The 19,908-nt window shown below is 43.3% G+C and overlaps 1 protein-coding gene across 1 annotated transcript in view; it reads right to left on the minus strand.

Moving 5' to 3' along the window:
• Nucleotides 1–4,579: 4,579 nt before the first annotated feature.
• The window catches only part of elnb (elastin b), a 57,022-nt gene continuing 41,693 nt past the window's right edge, over nucleotides 4,580–19,908 (minus strand). The window contains exons 36-49 of the mRNA XM_023968626.2: nucleotides 18,094–18,153; nucleotides 17,512–17,877; nucleotides 17,290–17,406; nucleotides 17,158–17,190; nucleotides 17,004–17,060; nucleotides 16,365–16,892; nucleotides 15,676–16,257; nucleotides 15,270–15,590; nucleotides 15,109–15,141; nucleotides 14,665–15,027; nucleotides 13,939–13,998; nucleotides 12,659–12,700; nucleotides 12,156–12,221; nucleotides 4,580–7,829 (exon numbers count right to left, since the gene is read on the minus strand). Coding sequence (XP_023824394.1) covers nucleotides 7,783–7,829; nucleotides 12,156–12,221; nucleotides 12,659–12,700; nucleotides 13,939–13,998; nucleotides 14,665–15,027; nucleotides 15,109–15,141; nucleotides 15,270–15,590; nucleotides 15,676–16,257; nucleotides 16,365–16,892; nucleotides 17,004–17,060; nucleotides 17,158–17,190; nucleotides 17,290–17,406; nucleotides 17,512–17,877; nucleotides 18,094–18,153 — 2,675 coding nt within the window. The 3' untranslated portion in view covers nucleotides 4,580–7,782. The remainder of the gene's footprint in view (nucleotides 7,830–12,155; nucleotides 12,222–12,658; nucleotides 12,701–13,938; nucleotides 13,999–14,664; nucleotides 15,028–15,108; nucleotides 15,142–15,269; nucleotides 15,591–15,675; nucleotides 16,258–16,364; nucleotides 16,893–17,003; nucleotides 17,061–17,157; nucleotides 17,191–17,289; nucleotides 17,407–17,511; nucleotides 17,878–18,093; nucleotides 18,154–19,908) is intronic.

Below are 19,908 nucleotides of genomic sequence, written 5' to 3' on the forward strand. Positions count from 1 at the left end.
CTTCCCACTCGTCAACACTGGATAATCCCACTCCCTTCTGACCCCACTCATCCCCCACAGTTCTCCCACTGGTGTCGCCCTTCCAATGGTGTCACAGAACCGACGCCAACATGACCTCTTTGCCAGACGGATAGTTCTCCTCACCAGGGCCTGGGCCTGCTTATACTGAATCAGATGTTGGAAGTTATGTGTCCTTTTCAGTACTCTAAATGCCCTGTTCCTACTCCTCACCATTGCCCCACACTCCTCCGTCCACCACGGGACTGCTTTCCTCCTCCTCCTCCTCCCTGAACTCTTAGGTATAGCCTCAGTAGCTGCCCCCACTAACGCTGTTCTCACCCAGTTATTCATACTATCCAGATCCACTCTCATATCCAACCGAGCCATCACCTGCTCGCTCAGCTCCTGAAACGGATCCCACTTTGCCCTTCCAAACACCCACCTGCCTACTCCATCCACTAACACCTCTTCCCCCCTTCGGCCTACTGTGCATACATGGGGTAATGATCAATCCCTACTGTCGACTCCCCCCATACCTCCCACTCACAGATTCCTGCCATCGCACTAGATACCAGAGTGAGGTCCAAGGCAGACTCTTTCTGTGGCTACATCAATCCTGGTCCCTCGGCCATCATTCAGGACCACCAGATCTTTAACTTCTATCAGATTTTCTATCCACCCCCCTCCAAGAGTGTGTTGTGGGAATTAAAATCCCCACACCACATGACCTTAGTTCTATCCTGGCCTTCCACCCTCTCCTTGGTCCAATACCTGACACGGACTACAGTAGTTCACTACCACTATCATCCCTCCTCTCAACCACACCTCCACCACTGCATATTCCGGTTCAATACCTTTGCCTAGCATCCTGTAGGGAAGTCCTTGCTCTATGAAGGTGGCACATTCCTCCCCCTCTACATCCCTGTATTATAAACTCCACATTCGGTTTGAGCCATGTTTCCTGCACACAAATCCCATCAGGCTTAGCTGGCATATCCACAACGTACTGCTGAAACTCCTGCCCATTAGCCAACAGGCTTCAAGCTTTCTATTGTAGTACTACCACCATAACTAAGATCCAGCAATACATGACTCCATCCTCAGCTGATTGAGGTCATCTCGAAACTCTTCATGTCAACCCTGTCATACTGAGATGTCTCCCAGCCGCTTTCCCTATTAGCTGAATCCTCTCTGTTTTAGACTATGAATGTCACCAGTTTTCTCTTATCTATGTATACCATATCGCCGCACACATGCCCCATAATCCCCGGTTTAGATGCTCCTACCCATCTCTCCCTTGAACCTGTATCTCCCTGGACCTGGACCACCCTCACTGCCTCAGCATATGACACCCTTCTCTCCACTCTCACTTGTTGCACCTCCACTGCCTGCTTCATTGCCTCACACCCACTATATGCCACACTATGAGCACCCCCACAGCTGTAGCACTTTGGTTGTACACCATCCCCATACTTCCCTTACTCATGCTCCCCTCCAAACCTGGCACACCTCTTTTTCCTCTCTACAGGCTGTTGCCACATGCCCAAACTTCTGGTAGTTATAACAGCTTAAAGGCTTCGGTAAATAAGCCCTCAGATAATAACTCATATATCCTATGGTTACTTTATTTGGCAGTACCTGGTCCTTGAAGTGTAACAGAATAGATGTGCTATCTACCCTAACTTGTTGCTTGCAATCTATGAACAATCTCTAGAATGCCTCTTCTCAAGTTGTCGCTTACCTCTTTATTACTAACACTCACAGGCCCTCCTGTTATCACCCATTTAATCCACTGCTTCCCTGCTTGATCATTCCAGCTGCTCGACACCACCTTACACTTCCCTATTTGCTTCCTCTCTGAGAGCTTTTTCCCTTTGCGCCATGTCTTTACAGAACACCAACAAAATCCCATCTCTTAAGATGTCTTTTGCCTGACGTCTTCCCAACTGACTCGAACCAGATGTCGTTTCAGGTCTCATGGCGGTCGCTTATTAAAACAAATCTTAAAATAGTGAATCTTCTCAGGCACATGCACAGATATGGCTCTACCTGTGCAGAGCACTTGCCCCTTTTCCCTATACATTTTTAGTCGTTGTTCTGAACCCATTGCTCGCAAGTCGTCATAACATTCATATCTATTCTTCAGAACCCGAAAAGCTGCGCCACGAGTCTTGATTGTTGATCAATGTCCAGTTATCAGCGTTGGCGCGCCTATCCAGATTAGTGAACAGAAACAACTTGTTTTGTTCCCTCCAGTTTTGCCTAGCAAAACTAGAGTAGGACTACATTTATCATCCATATAAAATACAGTTTAGCAATCTACTACTGACTCATGATAATTTTCATGTTTCAGATAGGCCCAGTTTGGGTGGCTATATGTCTAAAGATAAGCAGCTGTAACATCGCACTGCCTTCAATATTATGGGATGATGATGTAACATATTCTGGTAAATGTATTATGATATTTGTGAGGAAGAAAAGGGCTACCAGGCTGGCAACAAGCACTCTGCAGGCAGGTTGCCCTCCAACGTGATGGCACGCTTTCCATCCGATCCTGCAACCTCTGCTAAAAGTAGGCCATATGATTTAGCTTGCTCTGGACTCCAGAGATGTGACATCATATATCCCTACTAACATGAACGACTTTCAGTTATGACTGAAATGACAGGCAATGTTTGGAGTTGGGTTGGATATAGTAATGGTAGGCTACAGTATTTCCTGCAATCTTCTATTTTGACTGGAATTGTGTTGGTTATTGTTAAGTGGTGAATTTATTCCATTTCAAAATAGTTTTTTAAAATTGCCACCATCGTTTGGTCTACCATTTATTTTACAATTCAGAAGGACTGTTTTGAGGTAAAGGCGCCGAATTTGGAACCAAGTTTATTTTATGGACCCTGGAAGATGTAGATTTGGAACCCCCACAGATTTGGCGCCTGGGGGTCGTGGCAGACTGTACCACTATTTTACAAACCATTAATCTACAAAAAGTTATTGCCTTTTAAAAGTAATATATTTATTGCCTATACTACTTGCCCTGGAACTCCTGAAAACCAAAAGATTTGACATTAACACACAGTATATTTCAGTGAGTACAGAGGGAAACACAGCAGTCATGTAGGCCACATTTTTTATTTTTTATTCTAGGATAAGTGTAGCAGAGTCGAGTTAAAACACTTTGGTGATGAAGTAGCCCTGCATACAACTTAAAACCACCCTTGGCCAAAGACTGACTATTTCTTTGGTCTAATGGTTAAGAAGTTTGGTTCTGTTTATGTACTGTACATGTGCACCTCACTCAGGTTTCAACTCAGGTTGCATAGCCTTAACTTAGGTATGGAATACTATGTGATACGTGTGTGTGTAACAGTATATAAAGTATGCTAATGTACTGGTGTGAAGGATTTTGGGCTGTGGTAAAAAATACTTAAGTAGTAATTTAAAGTATTTTTCACTTAAGTATTTTGGGGGGGTATCTGTACATTACTATTTATATTTGGGGAACTTTTACTTTTACTAAACTACATTCCGAAAGAAAATAATGTACTTTTTACTCCATACATTTTCCCTGACACCCAAAGGTACTCGTTACATTTTGACAGGAAAATTGTCTGATCTGGCAGACTCACTAAACACAAATACTTTGTTTGTAAATTATGTCCGAGTGTTGGAGTGTGCCCCTGGCTATCTGTCAATTGTCAAACTTGAGTAAAAGTATACATCTTTTCAAATTCCTTATAATTAACTAGACGGCAAAAAAATGTAATTTTTTATTTTTATTAAGTACTTTTTCCACCACTGGATGTGGCTGGGGGTTAAAGCATTTATTTCACATGACCCATCAATTTAGTGTGTCTAGGTAATCTAATATTTATCAAATATTTCTGTCTGGACACTTGCTGTTTACCTGACATTTTCCCTTATTGTAGGCTCACTGTTTAGCACATGACCTCATGTGAATCCTTAAAGAGATGGGTGGGGCTGGCTTAGGAGGGTGTGAACAATGCTGAATGGGTGTAGACAAAGGAGAACTCTCCAGTAGGTACCAAAACATTCAAACGCCCTTTTCCCAAAAGTGAGTTTACAAGTGTATCAATTTTCAAAGCAATACTAAGAGAATACCAAGACTGTGCAAAGCTGTCATCAAGCTAAAGTGTGGCTACTTTGAAGAATCTAAAATATATTTTGATTACCACGATACCATGATTCCATTAGTGTCATTTCATAGTTTTGATGTCTTCAGTATTATTCTACCATCTAGAAAATAATACAAATAAAGAAAAACCCTGGAATGTGTGTGTCCAAACTTTTGACTGGTAATGTATACTGGGGTTCTGTTAATGCTACACATAGCCCCAGGCTGTAACTCAGGGTTACGGTGGTGGTATAGCATGCCAGGCCAGCAGAGGAACACTTATGGTTAATGCTGGGAGCAGAATGTCATATGCCTTGGTAGGAGGGGTGTATCTGTTTCCTCTTGTTGTGCAAAAAAGCAGAGAGTCACTAGAGAGGTGTGTGTGTGTGTGTGTGTGTGTCAGCGTGCATGCGTGTGTTGGAAAAGGTTAGACTCAAAACAACATTCAAGTAATTTCTTTATTTAAAAACTGTGTACTGTGTAAAAAAAAAAAAGTGCATCATTCTCTTCTAAGGTAAAACACCAATGTTGTTTGTCTGTCTGGGCTTAAGGATATAAACACTAGAGCCCATAGATGATAACTCAAGATTACAAAGTTTCATTAAACATGTAACCTCAGGTAACACTAGCATTACAGAGCATTCAAAGACAATGTAAAAAAAAATAAAGCACTTCATTTTTTTTAAATCAGAAGAGTAGACATTGTTGAAATCGTAGGTTAAACACTACAAAAATGTTTTAGCATTTTTTTCTTCATAATTTAAAAAGCTAAAGTAAACAAATAGTTTAAGTTCAGAGTGAAAAGACTTGAACTGCATCAGTGTTAAACCGAAGTTACACCAGGAGACGCCTGTCAACGGTGTGAAATTTGTTTGCGAGAGGCGAGCGTCAATTCACATATACTGCGTAGCGTATGCCAACGTAATCGTCATGATAATCCATAATAAACTGTTGTATTTGTTATGTTCACTATATAGCACCTGGGAACTATTTTTGTGTGTTCCTTTTGACTCATCGTAGATGTCCTATGGGAGCCACCGTACCTGCCTGCACAGGCTAAATAATTGTTATTCATGAACATGAGGAGAGTTGTAGCTAATATACCCGAGCAGTCTATAAGGAATTTAGCTAGTCTTGTTCTTCCTACATAATATTATTCTCTCTTGAAATCATAGTTCCTCGAGTTTCCCAGCCGTAGTCTGCCAAGGCCTGGGGTCTCCAAGCAGGTCGAACATGAGCTACCAGTAGGTAGTAGCTCACCTATGAGTAGCTCACCAAACAATTCTGAAAACATACGTAATTTTTCATGTGTTCCATCGCAAACTGTCATAAACAAATCTCCCAAGTATCCGACACTGCAAGCTCCCAACTACTGTCTAATCAACACAACACTGACGTTATCCCACCCCTGGTTAGCCACTACTGGCTTAAAAAAATAAAACCTTACACAATATCTGCCAATTCATTTCCGGTAGTATTGTCCGTCTGTCTACTGTATATGGTGTGGCGCGTTTGTCTATCACTCCGTGTGTAGCCAGTTGATGCGATAACCGTCTTGTGGGCTGACAGAAATGCTTTCCCTATAACGTTCTCAATTAAATGTTAACTGCAAAGTAGGCTTCCCTGGCAGAAGTTTATCATAAGTAAATATATCATTTGTACCTATTTGTTATTTACTAACTTTGCCATGAAATGAGCAGCAGCAGCAGTACAGAACCATCCACATTAGACGGCACATTCCTTACTCGCTAGATGCACAATAAAGGGGAAATCTATTTGCTTTCCTCCAGACCCCCCCCCCCAAAAAAAGGTATCCTGATGAGATTTAACCATTGACATGGACTCAGAACAAACAACTTAAAATCAAAAACAATCTTAAACCAGAAAACATAAAACAGAGAAAACGTATTTTGGGAAATTGAAAATATAATTTTGGAGAAAAAAAAAAGGACTTTACAGGTCTCCCCTTGGAGTTGTTTATTAATCATTATTTTACCAGGTATATTGACAGAAAACAGTGCACTACTTTCTCTTAGAGAGTTGAATGGGAGAGGAGAAGAGAAGCGACATGTACATTTTTTTTTTTTTAAAGTAAGTCATGCTAGAAAAGGTTTGAGACCCCTGGCCTAGGCTATATGCCTGTGATTGAAATCCTATGCCATTGTTTTCAAATATGTATTGGCAGTTAAACGTATCAACACTAAATAGGCACTTTTTAACTATACATTTCACATTTCCAGACATAACGATGCAAACAGTCTATTTTATGGCAATTTATTTGCAAATTTTACCAGCATTGCTTCTTGTAGATGTGGAGAGAAATAGACTTGCTTTCTAATTTGATGTGCAATGACGCCGTTGAGGCCCATCTGTTGTCTCTCATTCATTCCCATGCATTCTATTTCCTGCGTGAATTCACACGCATAAAAAACGTGTATCGTTTAATTTGGGCTTTTGTCAACAGTCAAGTCACTAAAACTAAATTAACTGAGTACTGGTAACTTACAAAAAATGTGTTGCTTTAATTTAATGAGTCAAGGCAATCAGTTTTCTCAAATAATTTGAGTTAACAGAATTATGTTTTATGGTGATAGGTCTGAAAACAGGCCAATCTGTGGCGATGAGCATGATTATAATATTCGTTTTAATCAACTGCAAATGTACATGTAGGTACTGTTGCTCTCAGTAAAGCCAAGATGAGGATTTTAAACAAAGAAAATATACATTTTCAGTCGTCTCAACTATGGCTGTACGAACACAGTCATATCGGTGTGAATAATTATTCTAAACACTCAAAGCAATTCAGTGTTATACAGCCATTCAGAAAGATGTTGATAATATTTCAGGCAAGAGGCTTATTAAAACCTTACTATATATATTCTGCAAAGGCATTATAAACGACTGCATAGAAGATCTTAAAACCTTTACTAATGGCTCTAAGAGCAATAAGCTCAATTTTTTTGAGAACTGCTGTAACTAGAAGCAGATTTAGAACATGAGCGTTGCTGTGGACACACACACTGCTTTTGAGGGTTCAGGGTAAACACAGTTCTAAATCAAAAATGGTGGTTGTAAAATGACCACTAAAGATATCTCCTAAGATTTTAACTTATAGCAGCAGTGTGTGTATATATCTCAAGACGCCTTGGGCCAGATTTAGTAAATGTTTGCAACTAAACGACTTGAACAAAAACTAGGTGTGTTGAAAAGTGCAGGTGCAAATGTTGAGTAAGTCTGGGCCTGTGTGTCAATAGCATAGCATCATAGAGGGATGTTAGTCACATTAATCAGAAAACAGACAGTTTAGTCAGCATACAGACAGGTCTAGAGGCACTCCGTTGTGGGACGCCTTAGTATCAGTGTTTTAAACAAACATGATTCGTGGTGGAGCTAAATGGGTACATGGGGTACACAGGTGGGGCTAAAGGGGTACACAGGAGGGGCTAAAGGGGTACAGGTGAGGAACAATAAACACATGATCACAGTTTCAGAATAAAAGATCAAACAGGCTCTGGTTTTGCCATTGTCCAAGATTCACACTTTAAAAGAAAAAAAGGGAAATATTAGTAGTTGAAAATCAGTACATTCTGGAATCATGCAGTAGCACCACAATGTTGTTGATGAGGTCACTTCTTTTTGCTGCTCTCTCACTTCCTCCTCCGTCCGCAGTATTTACCCTGGCAGTCGGCGCCCCCTGAAGGACCATTGACAGCACAGCATCTCAGGGCCATTTGATCAAATTACATACAATCAAATAAGAATATTTACAGTACAGCAAGGGTGGAACAACATGTATTATGCACACTGGTGTCCGAAATTACTGACAAGGGCCCCAGGACCAGTGGAAGCAAAATAGCCCCATAACTTCAATGATCCACCACCATATTTGTCTGTTGATATGGGGTTATTTTCTGGTTATGCATTCTCATTTCATCACTAAGCTCACCACTGGAGTGAGTGGCCAAAAAGCTCTATTTTTATGTCATCCAACAAATGTAAACCCCCGGGAGTCTGCTAAACGGCATTTGGATTGGAACTGTGCACTAGACTGTGCACTAGACATGTCAGACGACATGAAAATAGATCTCTTTGGCCACGCACACCAGTGGTTGGTTTAGTATCGAAATGAGAATGTAAAAGCAGAAAAGAAACCCATACCTACTGTCAGGGATGGACTGGGACAAGAATTCGGCCCTGGAATTTCATCCTCACGAGCCCACATCACTGTGTGCACTACCAACTCATCCCAAAAAGTATACATGTTTTATTTTTTACCTTTTAACCTAGGCAAGTCAGTTAAGAACAAATGATTGTTTATGTATATATATGCAGTCTAGTGCCAGTCAAAAGTTTGGACAACACCTACTCATTCAAGGGTTTTCCTTTATTTGTACTATTTTCTACAATGTAGAATAATAGTGAAGACATCAAAACTATGAAATAACACATATGGAATCATGTAGTAACCAAAAAAGTGTTAAACAAATTAAAATATATTTGAGAATCTTCAAAGTAGCCACCCTTTGCCTTGATGACAGCTTTGCACACTCTTGGCATTCTCTCAACCAGCTTTGAGGTAGTCACCTGGAATGCATTTCAATTAACAGGTGAGCCTTGCTAAAAGTTAATTTGTGGAATTTCTTTCCTTCTTAATGTGTTTGAGCCTATCAGTTGTGTTGTGACAAGGGTGACAAGGTAGGGGTGGTATACAGAAGATAGCCCTATTTGGTAAAAGACCAAGTCCATATGGCAAGAAGAGCTCAAATTAACAAAGAGAAATGACAGTCCATCATTACTTTAGGACATGAAGGTCAGTCAATGCAGAACATTTCAAGAACTTTGAAAGTTTTTTCAAGTGGAGTCGCAAAAACCATCAAGCGCTGTGATGAAACTGGCTCTCATGAGTACCACCACAGGAAAGGAAGACCCAGAGTTACCTCTGCTGCAGAGGATAAGTTCATTAGTTACCAGCCTCAGAAATTGCAGCCCAAATAAATGCTTCATAGAGTTCAAGTAACAGACACATCTCAACATCAACAGTTCAGAGGTGACTGCGTGAAACAGGCATTTTTATTGAACCTTTATTTAACAAGGCAGTTAAGAACAAATTCTTATTTAGAACCCTAACAACGCTGGGCCAATTGTGCGCTGTCCTATGGGACTACCAATCACGGCCAGTTGTGATACAGCCTGGAATCTAACCAGGGTCTGTAGTGACGCCTCCAGCACTGAGATAAAGAGCCTTAGATCGCTGAACCACTCAGGAGACCTTTATGGTTGAATTGCTGCAAAGAATCCACTACTAAAGGCCACCAATAAGAAGAAGTGACTTGCTTGGATAAAGAAACACAAGCAGCGGACATTAGACCGGTGGAAATCTGTCCTTTGGTCTGATGAGTCGGAATTTGAGATTTTTGGTTCCAACCGTTGTATTTTTGTGAGACGCAGAGTAGGTGAGTGGATGATCTCTGCATGTGTGGTTCCCACCGTTAAGCATGGAGGAAGAAGTGTGATGGTGTGGGGGTGCTTTGCTGGTGACACTGTCAGTGATTTATTTAGAATTCGAGGCACACTTAACCAGCATGGCTACCACAGCATTCTGCAGCGATACGCCATCCCATTTGGTTTGGGCTTAGTGGGACTATCATTTGTTTTTCAACAGGACAATGTCCCAACAATACCTCCAGGCTGGGTAAGGGCTATTTGACCAAGAAGGATTGTGATGAGTGCTGCATCAAATGACCTGGCCTCCACAATCCCCCGATCTCAACCCAATTGAGATGGTTTGGAATGGGTTGGACCATAGAGGGAAGAAAAAGCAGCTAACAAGTGCTCAGCATATGTGGGAACTCCTTCAAGACTGTTGGAAAAGCATTCCAGCTGAAGTTGGTTGAGAGAATGCCGAGTGTGCAAAGCTGTCATCAAGGCAACATTAAAATATAGTTAGATTGGTTTGCTTTTTTGGTTACTACATTCCATATGTGTTATTTCATAGTTTTGTGTGTCCAAACCTTTGACTGGTACTGTACATATAAAACATTTAGTACAAAAAYAAAATCACTTATGTTGGCCCGCCGGCCACTTGTTGCCGACCACTGCTTTACCCTGCCCCGCCCCTACACACCTACGTTAAAAACAGGCAGTAGTGCGGACACATAACAGTACAGTACATTGTTTATCAACCATTTATGTACTAGTGACTGGCGAGACATTGTCCTCATCTTTTTTTAACCAGCTAATTTTTAAAAACAAATACAATGTGCAAAAACACTACTGGCGATACAACTCACCGCTATAACTGTGCCTCGGCTCTAGCCATTTCATTTCCCTCCCTGTTGTGCTGTCTATCTGTCTCAGCATCTTCTCTGCTGTAGCTCTGTGCTTCGTTTTGTTCTCTGTCAGCCTGTCTGCTTAAGCCGTATACGTTATAAAAGCCAAGCTAATGACTTAAGGCCGGTTTATACTTGGTCTAACGACATGTCTGTAAGACAATTAGAATGCGAGTCAAACTCTGGTGGAATGTCTGTAGGCCGTCGCTGCAACTGTCGGTTTCCTTGTCGCACAGACATTTAAAAAAAAGTTTACGTCTCTGCGACTGTCACAATGCCGTTGCCATGGTTACCCGACATCCATAGCAACCAGACCAAATCCTCCTGTGACCAAACAATGCAGGAGTTCTAAAATTCTCTAAAATAATTACCTACTGTTATTTATTCACACTGTGGCAGTAAGCTATTTTCTGTAAGCTCGCCATTACCTTGTAAATAATGTTGTGGATTTATTTGCCTGTAATAACGAATAAAAAGTAGCTTAAGTCGTCAGCTATACTCTGGTCATTATTTGAACTGGCTAGCTAGCTAACTAGTTAGAAATTAACCAAAGCATTGTTTAGAAAATTGCTTTTAGTTGCCTGGCTTGCTAGGTTGACATTTGCTCAATTAATTTGGTTCAGAAGTAAGTTGTTTAATCTTTCCAAGCGCGTGCGCGCCATCCATATCTCAAAGCCATATCAAATATCTTGGTTGTATTAAATTGTTATTAAGCTGAATAGTGAGAGTTGAGAAATTATACATACAGAAAGCTGAGACTCTGCTCTCTTTGACAGGGACAAGGGGACGAAGCTTCCAAAAGGTGTGTTTTTCCCGCAATTGCATTTTGAAATGTTTTACGATCAGGACACATTTTTCTCTCAAGTGCATTGGGGAAGAGGAGAGTGGTTCGCTTATCACAGCAGCATACTCCAGCATAACAGGCACAGGGGCAGACACTTTCATTACAGGAATCATGAGGATAATGCCCTTTACTGTTAGCAATGAAGTTGAGTGAGGTTACAATATAGAATGTGCTCTTTCTACGTTTATAGGCACCCTTCCTGTTTTTTACGATTCATGATCTTGGCTGTCTAACTAATGATGGAGTCGGAGCAGGTCTCTTTGCTGATGTCGCATTTGACTTTGAATGTTAGTTTGCGTGACTTCAGCTCAGCCTATCAGAAAACCGTGCTGGTCCATCTTGGTAGGGGGGCTGGCCGTTGCCCACTGATCAGCCAAAGGCTTATTATATAAACTGAGAAATTGCAAAAAAGTTGTCAAAAGAAATGGCCCAAAAAACTGTTCCAAGGCCCATGGGCCGCCAGCCATGTCAACTTTAAAAAATATATATTTCACCTTTATTTAACTAGGCAAGTCAGTTTAGAACAAATTCTTATTTACAATGACGGCCTAGGAACAGTGGGTCAATTGTCTTTTTCAGGGGCAGAACGACAGATGTTTTAAATGTTGGATTTTTCTATAAAACAAATATGGTGGTGGATCTTTGAAGTTATCGGGCTATTTTGCTTCCACTGATCCTGGGGTCCTTGTTAAGGTCAACAGCATCATGAACTTTACCCAGTACCAGGACATTTTCCCCCAAAAACTTGGTCACCTCTGCCACCTCTTTATCAAGTAGGTAAATAATGTTGGACCCCACTGTATATTATTTATAACACAAGACATTGTGCTTTTGTGTTGTTGTTTACCTCTGTAGCTTCGTGCTCCCAGGAAGCCTTGCATGGCTGTGTATTTGGCTGCCTTCTGTGCCTTCGCTGGAAGAGTAGGATAAGACAAGGATGTTCATCTATTTAAACCATATGTGTCCAGTACAGCTCAGGAATGCCAGAAACATGTCTATTTCATGTATCAGGGGTTGTGCCATAAGGTCAAGTAGTTTTGACTAAATTCATCACTAAGCAAAATGAGACCAAGTCCCTAAAAGACAAAAAAATTGCAAACGATTTGCGAGTCCTTGAGCTGATCTTGTGTTTCATTTACAGTAGTAGTATGTTAATCATTCTGACTCAGTGAGGTGTCAAGCTAATCAAGATTAACATGTGTTAATTAACTGTAAGCAAGCGTGAGTGAGTGTGTGTTTGCATGCATTTAAACATCCAATCAAGCGTGTGTGCATATGCGAGCATGCATACATGTGCATTTGAGCATCAGGACAGTAATTGATTATAATATGTGAAGCGGAATGTCTTACATTTTTGCCCTGCTTGTCCCGCTTCTCCTACTCCGTAGCCTCCTAGAGGAGAAGAAAAAGAACAGGAAATAGACAAACCCACATCAGTCATAATAAACAGCTGATCATTCCTACTGAACTGACTATTTAATATGTTCATTTTTTGTCAGGCATTTGTTAACATAATAAATAAAGGACTGACATCTCTGCAACATCAACGTTTATAAAACCCAAAGACTTTGACTCTCAGAAAATTGTATACTAAAGCTTTTCCAACATCTTTTTTCATACCATGGGAGAACATCGTGAATATAAAACTCATGTGAGAGGTCTCTTTGGGTGAATCTCGATAGTAAAACTCCTGAACATCTTCTAGCATACACAGTGGAGGATTATACTTAGAACTATTGAGAAAAAGTGCATTGATATGGTTTTGCAACAATGTTTTACGACACCTTGGCTGTTATTTAGATATATCACTATTGACTATTTTGAAGCAGAGATTAATTGGTATTTGTGAATTGACATTGAAGTCTCGGTCCTAATTTATGTGCTCTACATCACCTCTGGCCGCATGGTAAATGGCCCAATACAATGCCCCAAAGGTCAGTCAGCCCTTCCCTGTCAAGAGGCCAAATTCTCTCTCTACAGTATCCAGAGGACTTACCATTGGAATGTGTGATACAATAATACTAAGGATTCATGTTTGGTATCTATCTGAAACTTGTTCACTGAGGGTAACTCTGATGCTATATGGATGTATGATCTCTGTGGTAACTTGTATATGTTCAGTGTGCACACTCGACACCATACGCAAGGATCTCTTTTGTCCTCTCGGGAATTAGCGCTCTCCCTCACCCCCTTAGGTGATCACATATACAGTAACTTCAGAAAGTGTTCATACCCCTTGACTTATTCCACATTTTGTTGTGTTACAGCCTGAATTCAAAATTCATTAGATTTTTTTTTTCTCACCCACTTACACACAATACCCCATAATGACAAAGTGAAAACATGTTTTTAGAAATGTTTGCAAATGTATTGAACATAAAATACAGAAATCTCTCATTTACATTAGTATTCACACCCATGACTCAATACTTAGAAGCCCCTTTGGCGGCCATTACAGCTTTAAGTCGTCTTGGAAATGCCTGTATGAGCTTTGCACATCTGGATTTGGGGATTTTCTCCCATTCTTCCTTGCAGATTTTCTCAAGCTCTGTTAAGTTAGACCCCCCCTTGGTCATTCACCTTGTACCTAACTCCAGGTACACCCTATATTTACACCCCAGGTAACTCACCTGGTACTCCTCCTCTTCGCCCGGTAGCTCCAGCTCCAGGTACCCCACCAGCTCCACCACCTGGAGAACAGGTACATGTGTGTTAGGGTGTGTGTAAGATAGAGGGGAGTTCAACAAGGGTGCTGTTTGCAGTGAACAATTTCAGTTGAACAATTTGAATTAACATTCCAAAATGTTACGGTAAAGCTGCAAATAGCGAATCTTAGTATGGATTACTTTGACTTTTTACCAGCAATATTCAAAGTGCAAATTACTTTGCTATTATTACTGCGTAGAAACCCTACACAGCCACATTATTATTTGTATCAGCAGTTTAAACCCGAAACAGATACTTACGTTCGCCAAACATTGACCTTCCCATATCAAATACATGGTAAATATAAAGAATTGTCCCAAAAATATATTTCCAAATGTATGTATTACAAATATATTTACGTTTCAAAATTGCCAAAGAAATACCTTATTTGGCTAAATGTTTATAATTCACATGTATCCTAAAATGCATCACTGTTACATACAAAACAAATGGAATTTCCCTTCTTAAACGCACCTATGGACTAACACTCGTAAACTGGACACACCTGAAGAACAGCTTGATTGTAAATTCAAAAGCGCCAGAAGGCTAGTGAAAAAGGTAAGCAGGTGTCTAGTTATCATCAGTTGTAGCTATACCAAGACCCTGGACAGTTAACTACAGAGGGGATACAAGTATGTTTTCTTCCACACCTGGTCCAAAGAGAGCTCCACCGAAGGAGGAGGAGCCATAACCTGATTTGTTTGGCTTCGCTGCACCCTGTCCAGCTCCACCTGGTCCATAACCACCAGGCCCAGTCCCGTAGCCACCTGGTACGGCCCCAACTCCTCCCTGGCCAAGTCCAGTTCCAGCACCCCCTCCTGGTCCATAACCACCAACAGTTCCACCACCAGGTCCAAATCCAGCTCCAGGACCATAACCACCAGGGACTCCTCTACCTCCACCAAGCACAGATCCAGGCACTCCTCCCTGGCCTAGTCCAGTCCCTGCTCCCCCTCCTGGRACACTTCCCTGGCCAGCTGCTTGTCCTCCTCCAATGGTACCACTTAGCATACCTGTCAGTGGAAGAACTTCATCAGCAAAAAGATTATTCCTTGCGAGAATTAATGGAACATCTAAAAATATTATATACTCACCATATTTACGAGCTTTTGCATTTGCGTCATACCCTGCAATACAAAACAGGTATCACAAATTGTTTGCTCTAAAGTTCACTTTTCTGAGTGGAAAGGTGTATAAATAAATACAAAGAGATGATCTCCATTGATCCACACTTAAAAGCAGTCATTTTCAGTACCTCTAGCTCCAGTTCCCTGTCCAGCACCAGCTCCAAGTGGTCCATAGCCAGCTGGTCCGGCCCCGGCTCTTCCCTGACCAAGTTCGGTCCCAGCACCACCTCCTGGTCCATAACCACCATGAGTTCCAATGCCAGGTCCATACCCAGCACCCGGACCACCACCACCACCAAGCCCAGATCCAGGCACTCCCCCATGGCCTAGCCCAGTACCTGCTCCCCCTCCAGGCACTCCTCCCTGACCTAGCCCAGTCCTTGCTCCCCCTCCTGGCACTCTTCCCTGGCCAGCTGCTTGTCCCCCTCCAAGGGAACCACTTAGCATACCTGTCAGTGGAAGAACTTCATCAGAACAACGATTATTATTCTTTGAAGAGAATTAATGGAACATCTAAAAAGATTATGTACTCACCATATTTATGAGATCCAGCTCCACCTGGTCCATAGCCACCAGGTCCAGCCCCATAACCTCCAGGACCAGCTCCGCCAGGACCAAGACCAGCCCCATAACCTCCAGGCCCAGCACCATAGCCACCAGGTCCAGCCCCATAACCTCCAGGACCAGCTCCGCCAGGACCAAGACCAGCCCCATAACCTCCAGGCCCAGCACCATAGCCACCAGGTCCAGCCCCATAACCTCCAGGACCAGCTCCGCCAGGACCAAGACCAGCCCCATAACCTCCAGGCCCAGCACCATAGCCACCAGGTCCAGCCCCATAACCTCCAGGACCAGCTCCGCCAGGACCAAGACCAGCCCCAGGCCCATAACCTCCAGGCCCAGCACCATAGCCACCAGGTCCGGCCTCTGCTCCACCTGGTCTGACCCCAGCTCCTCCCGGCACTGCTCCACCTGGTCCATAACCTTGAGGTCCGGCACCATATCCACCTTGCCCGGCCCCAGCCCCACCTAGTCCGGCCCCGGTTCCTCCTGGTCCATAACCAACTGGTCCGCCACCATAACCACCAAGCCCAGCTCCAACAGCTCTCCCATAGCCTGAAACAGAGGGGACAGTGAATTCACAGACACTAGGATACATTTTTATTTTCACACATGATGTAAATGTGACATAAAAAATGTATGTGACAATGTTTCTGCCATACTTTTAGGTGGTTTTCCAGTGCCAGTTCCTGTACCAGTTCCAGCACCTGTGGGGTATCTGCTACCAACTCCACCTGGTACATAGCCACCTGGTCCAGCTCCACCTTGACCTCCTCCTTGACCTCCTCCTTGACCTCCTCCTTGACCTCCTCCTTGACCTCCTCCTTGACCTCCACCTTGACCTCCACCTTGACCTCCACCTACTCCTCCTGGTCCTGCTCCTATGGCACCCAGGCTGCCAGCTCCACCCAGACCTCCACCAACACCACCGGCTCCAGCACCTCCAGTCTTGTATGGCTTGGATCCATATCCTCCAGGCCCAGTCCCAGTCCCGTAACCACCTGGCCCAGCTCCATAGCCACCTGGCCCACCTCCATAGCCGCCTGGACCAGCACCATAACCGCCTGGACCAGCACCATAACCACCGGGTCCAGTGCCATATCCTCCAGGACTAGCTCCGTATCCGCCTGGTCTGGCACCATATCCTCCAGGACCTCGTCCTCCTGCCCCAAATTGGCCAGCACCATATCCTAAGTGGAGGAGAGAGAAATGACATGGATGAGCCTGTGCAGATATTTTTTTTTAGAAGAGATACAAACACAGAAATACATGCAGACAGCTGAAATAATGCTCAAAGGTACCTTTGCCTGGCTTCCCTGAGCCCAGTCCTTCTCTAGCCCCAGTTGGGTAACGTAGACCTGAGAAACCAAGCCTGTGATTAATGCTCTAATAAAATTAACATTGTGTGTGTGCGCGCGCGCCTTTCAGACTGACAGGGCAGTAACTTTAACATACCTCCACCTGGCAGGACTCCACCAGCTCCGTAGCCTGCAGAGAGAATAATTACCATAATGAAGACAACCAGGACAATCATCTTGTTGTGGTGTTGAGTTTAAACCAGAAGACTTGTTTGAAGTCATGGCTTACTTTTTCCTGGTTTGGGGGTTCCAGCTCCTACATCACCGGCACCACCAGTCCCAGGGACCAGAGCTGCTCCTCCAGCACCTCCTGCACCCAGACTGCCAGCTCCACCTGCTCCATAACCTAAAGTTGCAGAGACCAACAGATCATTAAAGTGTCATCTTAATCATCACTTCGTTGACAGTGACAGCCCTATATACTCTTGTTATAGTAGCTTTTAAACTGTACCTTTGGGTGGTTTGTCACTCCTGCCTGGTCCTGCACCTCCTCCAACTCCTCCAGGTTCTACTCCTGCTCCTCCACCTCCTGAACCTCCAGCTCCCCCTGCACCGGTAGGACTTCCTCCCACTCTAACTGCACCACCGTCTTTCCCCCCTGCTCCTCCCGGTCCTCCTCCTCCTTTACCATCACCATCTCTTCCTACACCGCCAGATCCACTGCCTGCTCCTCCTGCACCATCATGACCTCCACCAACACTTCTTGCTCCTCCTCCTGCATCTCCCTCTCCTTCACCAGGTGTATCTCCTCTTGGAGCCTTCAGAGGTTTAGCTCCAGGTAGAGTCCCCCCTCCAGTGATATCACCGTTAGCAGCACCTGTAGAACCAAACAGGTGACAGAGGTTTCAGACCCAAACCTTGCCAGACAGATCGACGTGGAACACAGAATACCACAATAGTAACTGCTGCAATTGTCTCTTGTTAATAACCTTTCTTTTAACAGTTTCATTCAGACAGTCTTAGCTGATATTTCATGTTTTAAGTTTTACAGGAGATTGTTTTGGTGAAATCATGTACATGATGAAATCATCACCTGCTTGTCTTTCGTTAGAGGGTTTTCCGCCGGCACCAATACCGATGCCTGTTCCCGAACCTAATGAAGATAAAGGACTTAAAATGACATAACCTGTACACACATCATAACTGTTAGTCAAGCACTGCTGAAGGCTACAGGGGCGGAGCTTGATTTGTCATCTACAGTACCTTCAGAAAGTATTCAAACCAATTCACTTATTCCACATTTCGGTTTTGTTACAATCTGAATTCAAAATGGATAATAATTTTAAAAAATCAATCTCACCCATCTACACACAATACCCCATAATGACAAAGTGAAAACATGTTACAAAACATGTTTCTCTTTTACATAAGTATTCACACCCCTGAGTCAATGCTTTGTAGAAGCACCTTTGGCAGCGATTACAGCTGTGAGTCTTTCTGGGTATGCCTCTTTCTACCCCTGGATTGTGCCACTTTTACCATTATTCTTTTCAAAACTCTTTAAGCTCTGTCAAATTGGTTATTGATCATTGCTAGACAACCATTTTCAGGTCTTGCCATAGATTTTCAAGTAGATTTAAGTCAAAACTGTAACTCGACTACTCAGGAACATTCACTATCTTCTTGGTAAGAAACTCATTTAAGTCATTTTAGCAGACGCTCTTATCCAGAGCGACTTACAAACTCCAGTGTAGATTTGGCCTTGTGTTTTGTGTTATTGTCCTACTGAAAAGTGAATTAATCTCCTAGTGTCTGGTAGAAAGCAGACTTAACCAAGTGTTCCTCTAGGATTTTGCCTGTGCTTAGCTCCATTTCCTTTCTTTTTTCCAGAAAACTCCCCAATCCTTAACGATTACAAGCATACCCATAACATGATGCAGCCACCACTGTTATACTAATTTCCGCGACGCATATAAGGCCCTCCCCCGCCCCCCTTTCGGAAAAGCTGACCACGACTCCATTTTGTTGATTCCAGCCTACAAACAGAAACTCAAACAACAAGCTCCCGCGCTCAGGTCTGTTCAACGCTGGTCCGACCAATCTGAATCCACGCTTCAAGACTGCTTCGATCACGCGGATTGGAATATGTTGACGGACAGTGAGTGCTACGGGGACGTAGTCGTTTAGCGTCGTTACCTTAGCTTTCTCTGGGAACAGAACAATGGTGGCCCTTCTTGTGAATGATTGTCGGGAACAGCAGGACTGGATAAGGATTGATGATATGCCGTTAAAAGCTGTAACCTTTGGTAACAGCCAGTGGTCTGCGCGATGCTGCTGAGGACGCGCTGGGCATGCCGTCTGCGGCCTGCAGCCTTGCGAGGGTAACACGTTAAGTTTGTTATCACCCGTCGGCTGCATGAAGGAGGCCAGCAGGTTTTACCGTACGCGCCGTGTCAGTGGCACTTTATTGTCCTCAAGCGGGCAACAAAAGTTGTGTTAGCCTGTCTGGGAGCAAAGACTCCTGGTCCGCGACGGCTGGGTTTCTTTTGTAATCCTGATTGATGTAGACCCTGCACACTGAACCTCTTGTTTGCAGCTGGCTTAGAATTGCACTCGAGTGTCGCCTTAACTGGGACCTTAGCCTTGTTTGATTGCTTGCGGGAGAGAATAGTCACTGTTGTGTAATTCGGTCGATGCGTCCGTCACCTTGCCCTGGGTTGCCAAAACCGTGGTTCGCGCTATTCAGTTTCATCCGCGAATGCTTACGTCAATCCACGAGTTTTCTGGTTGTGAGAATGTTTTTATCGAATTGCTGTGGTGTACGACATCGTCATGCACTTCCTAATACTCGCTCAGCCGAATTCAGCATATTCGTGCAATATTGTTGTTGACGGCGAGTGCGAAGCAG

The sequence above is a fragment of the Salvelinus sp. IW2-2015 genome, linkage group LG23 (assembly GCF_002910315.2).
Source record: "Salvelinus sp. IW2-2015 linkage group LG23, ASM291031v2, whole genome shotgun sequence".
NCBI lineage: Eukaryota > Metazoa > Chordata > Actinopteri > Salmoniformes > Salmonidae > Salvelinus > Salvelinus sp. IW2-2015.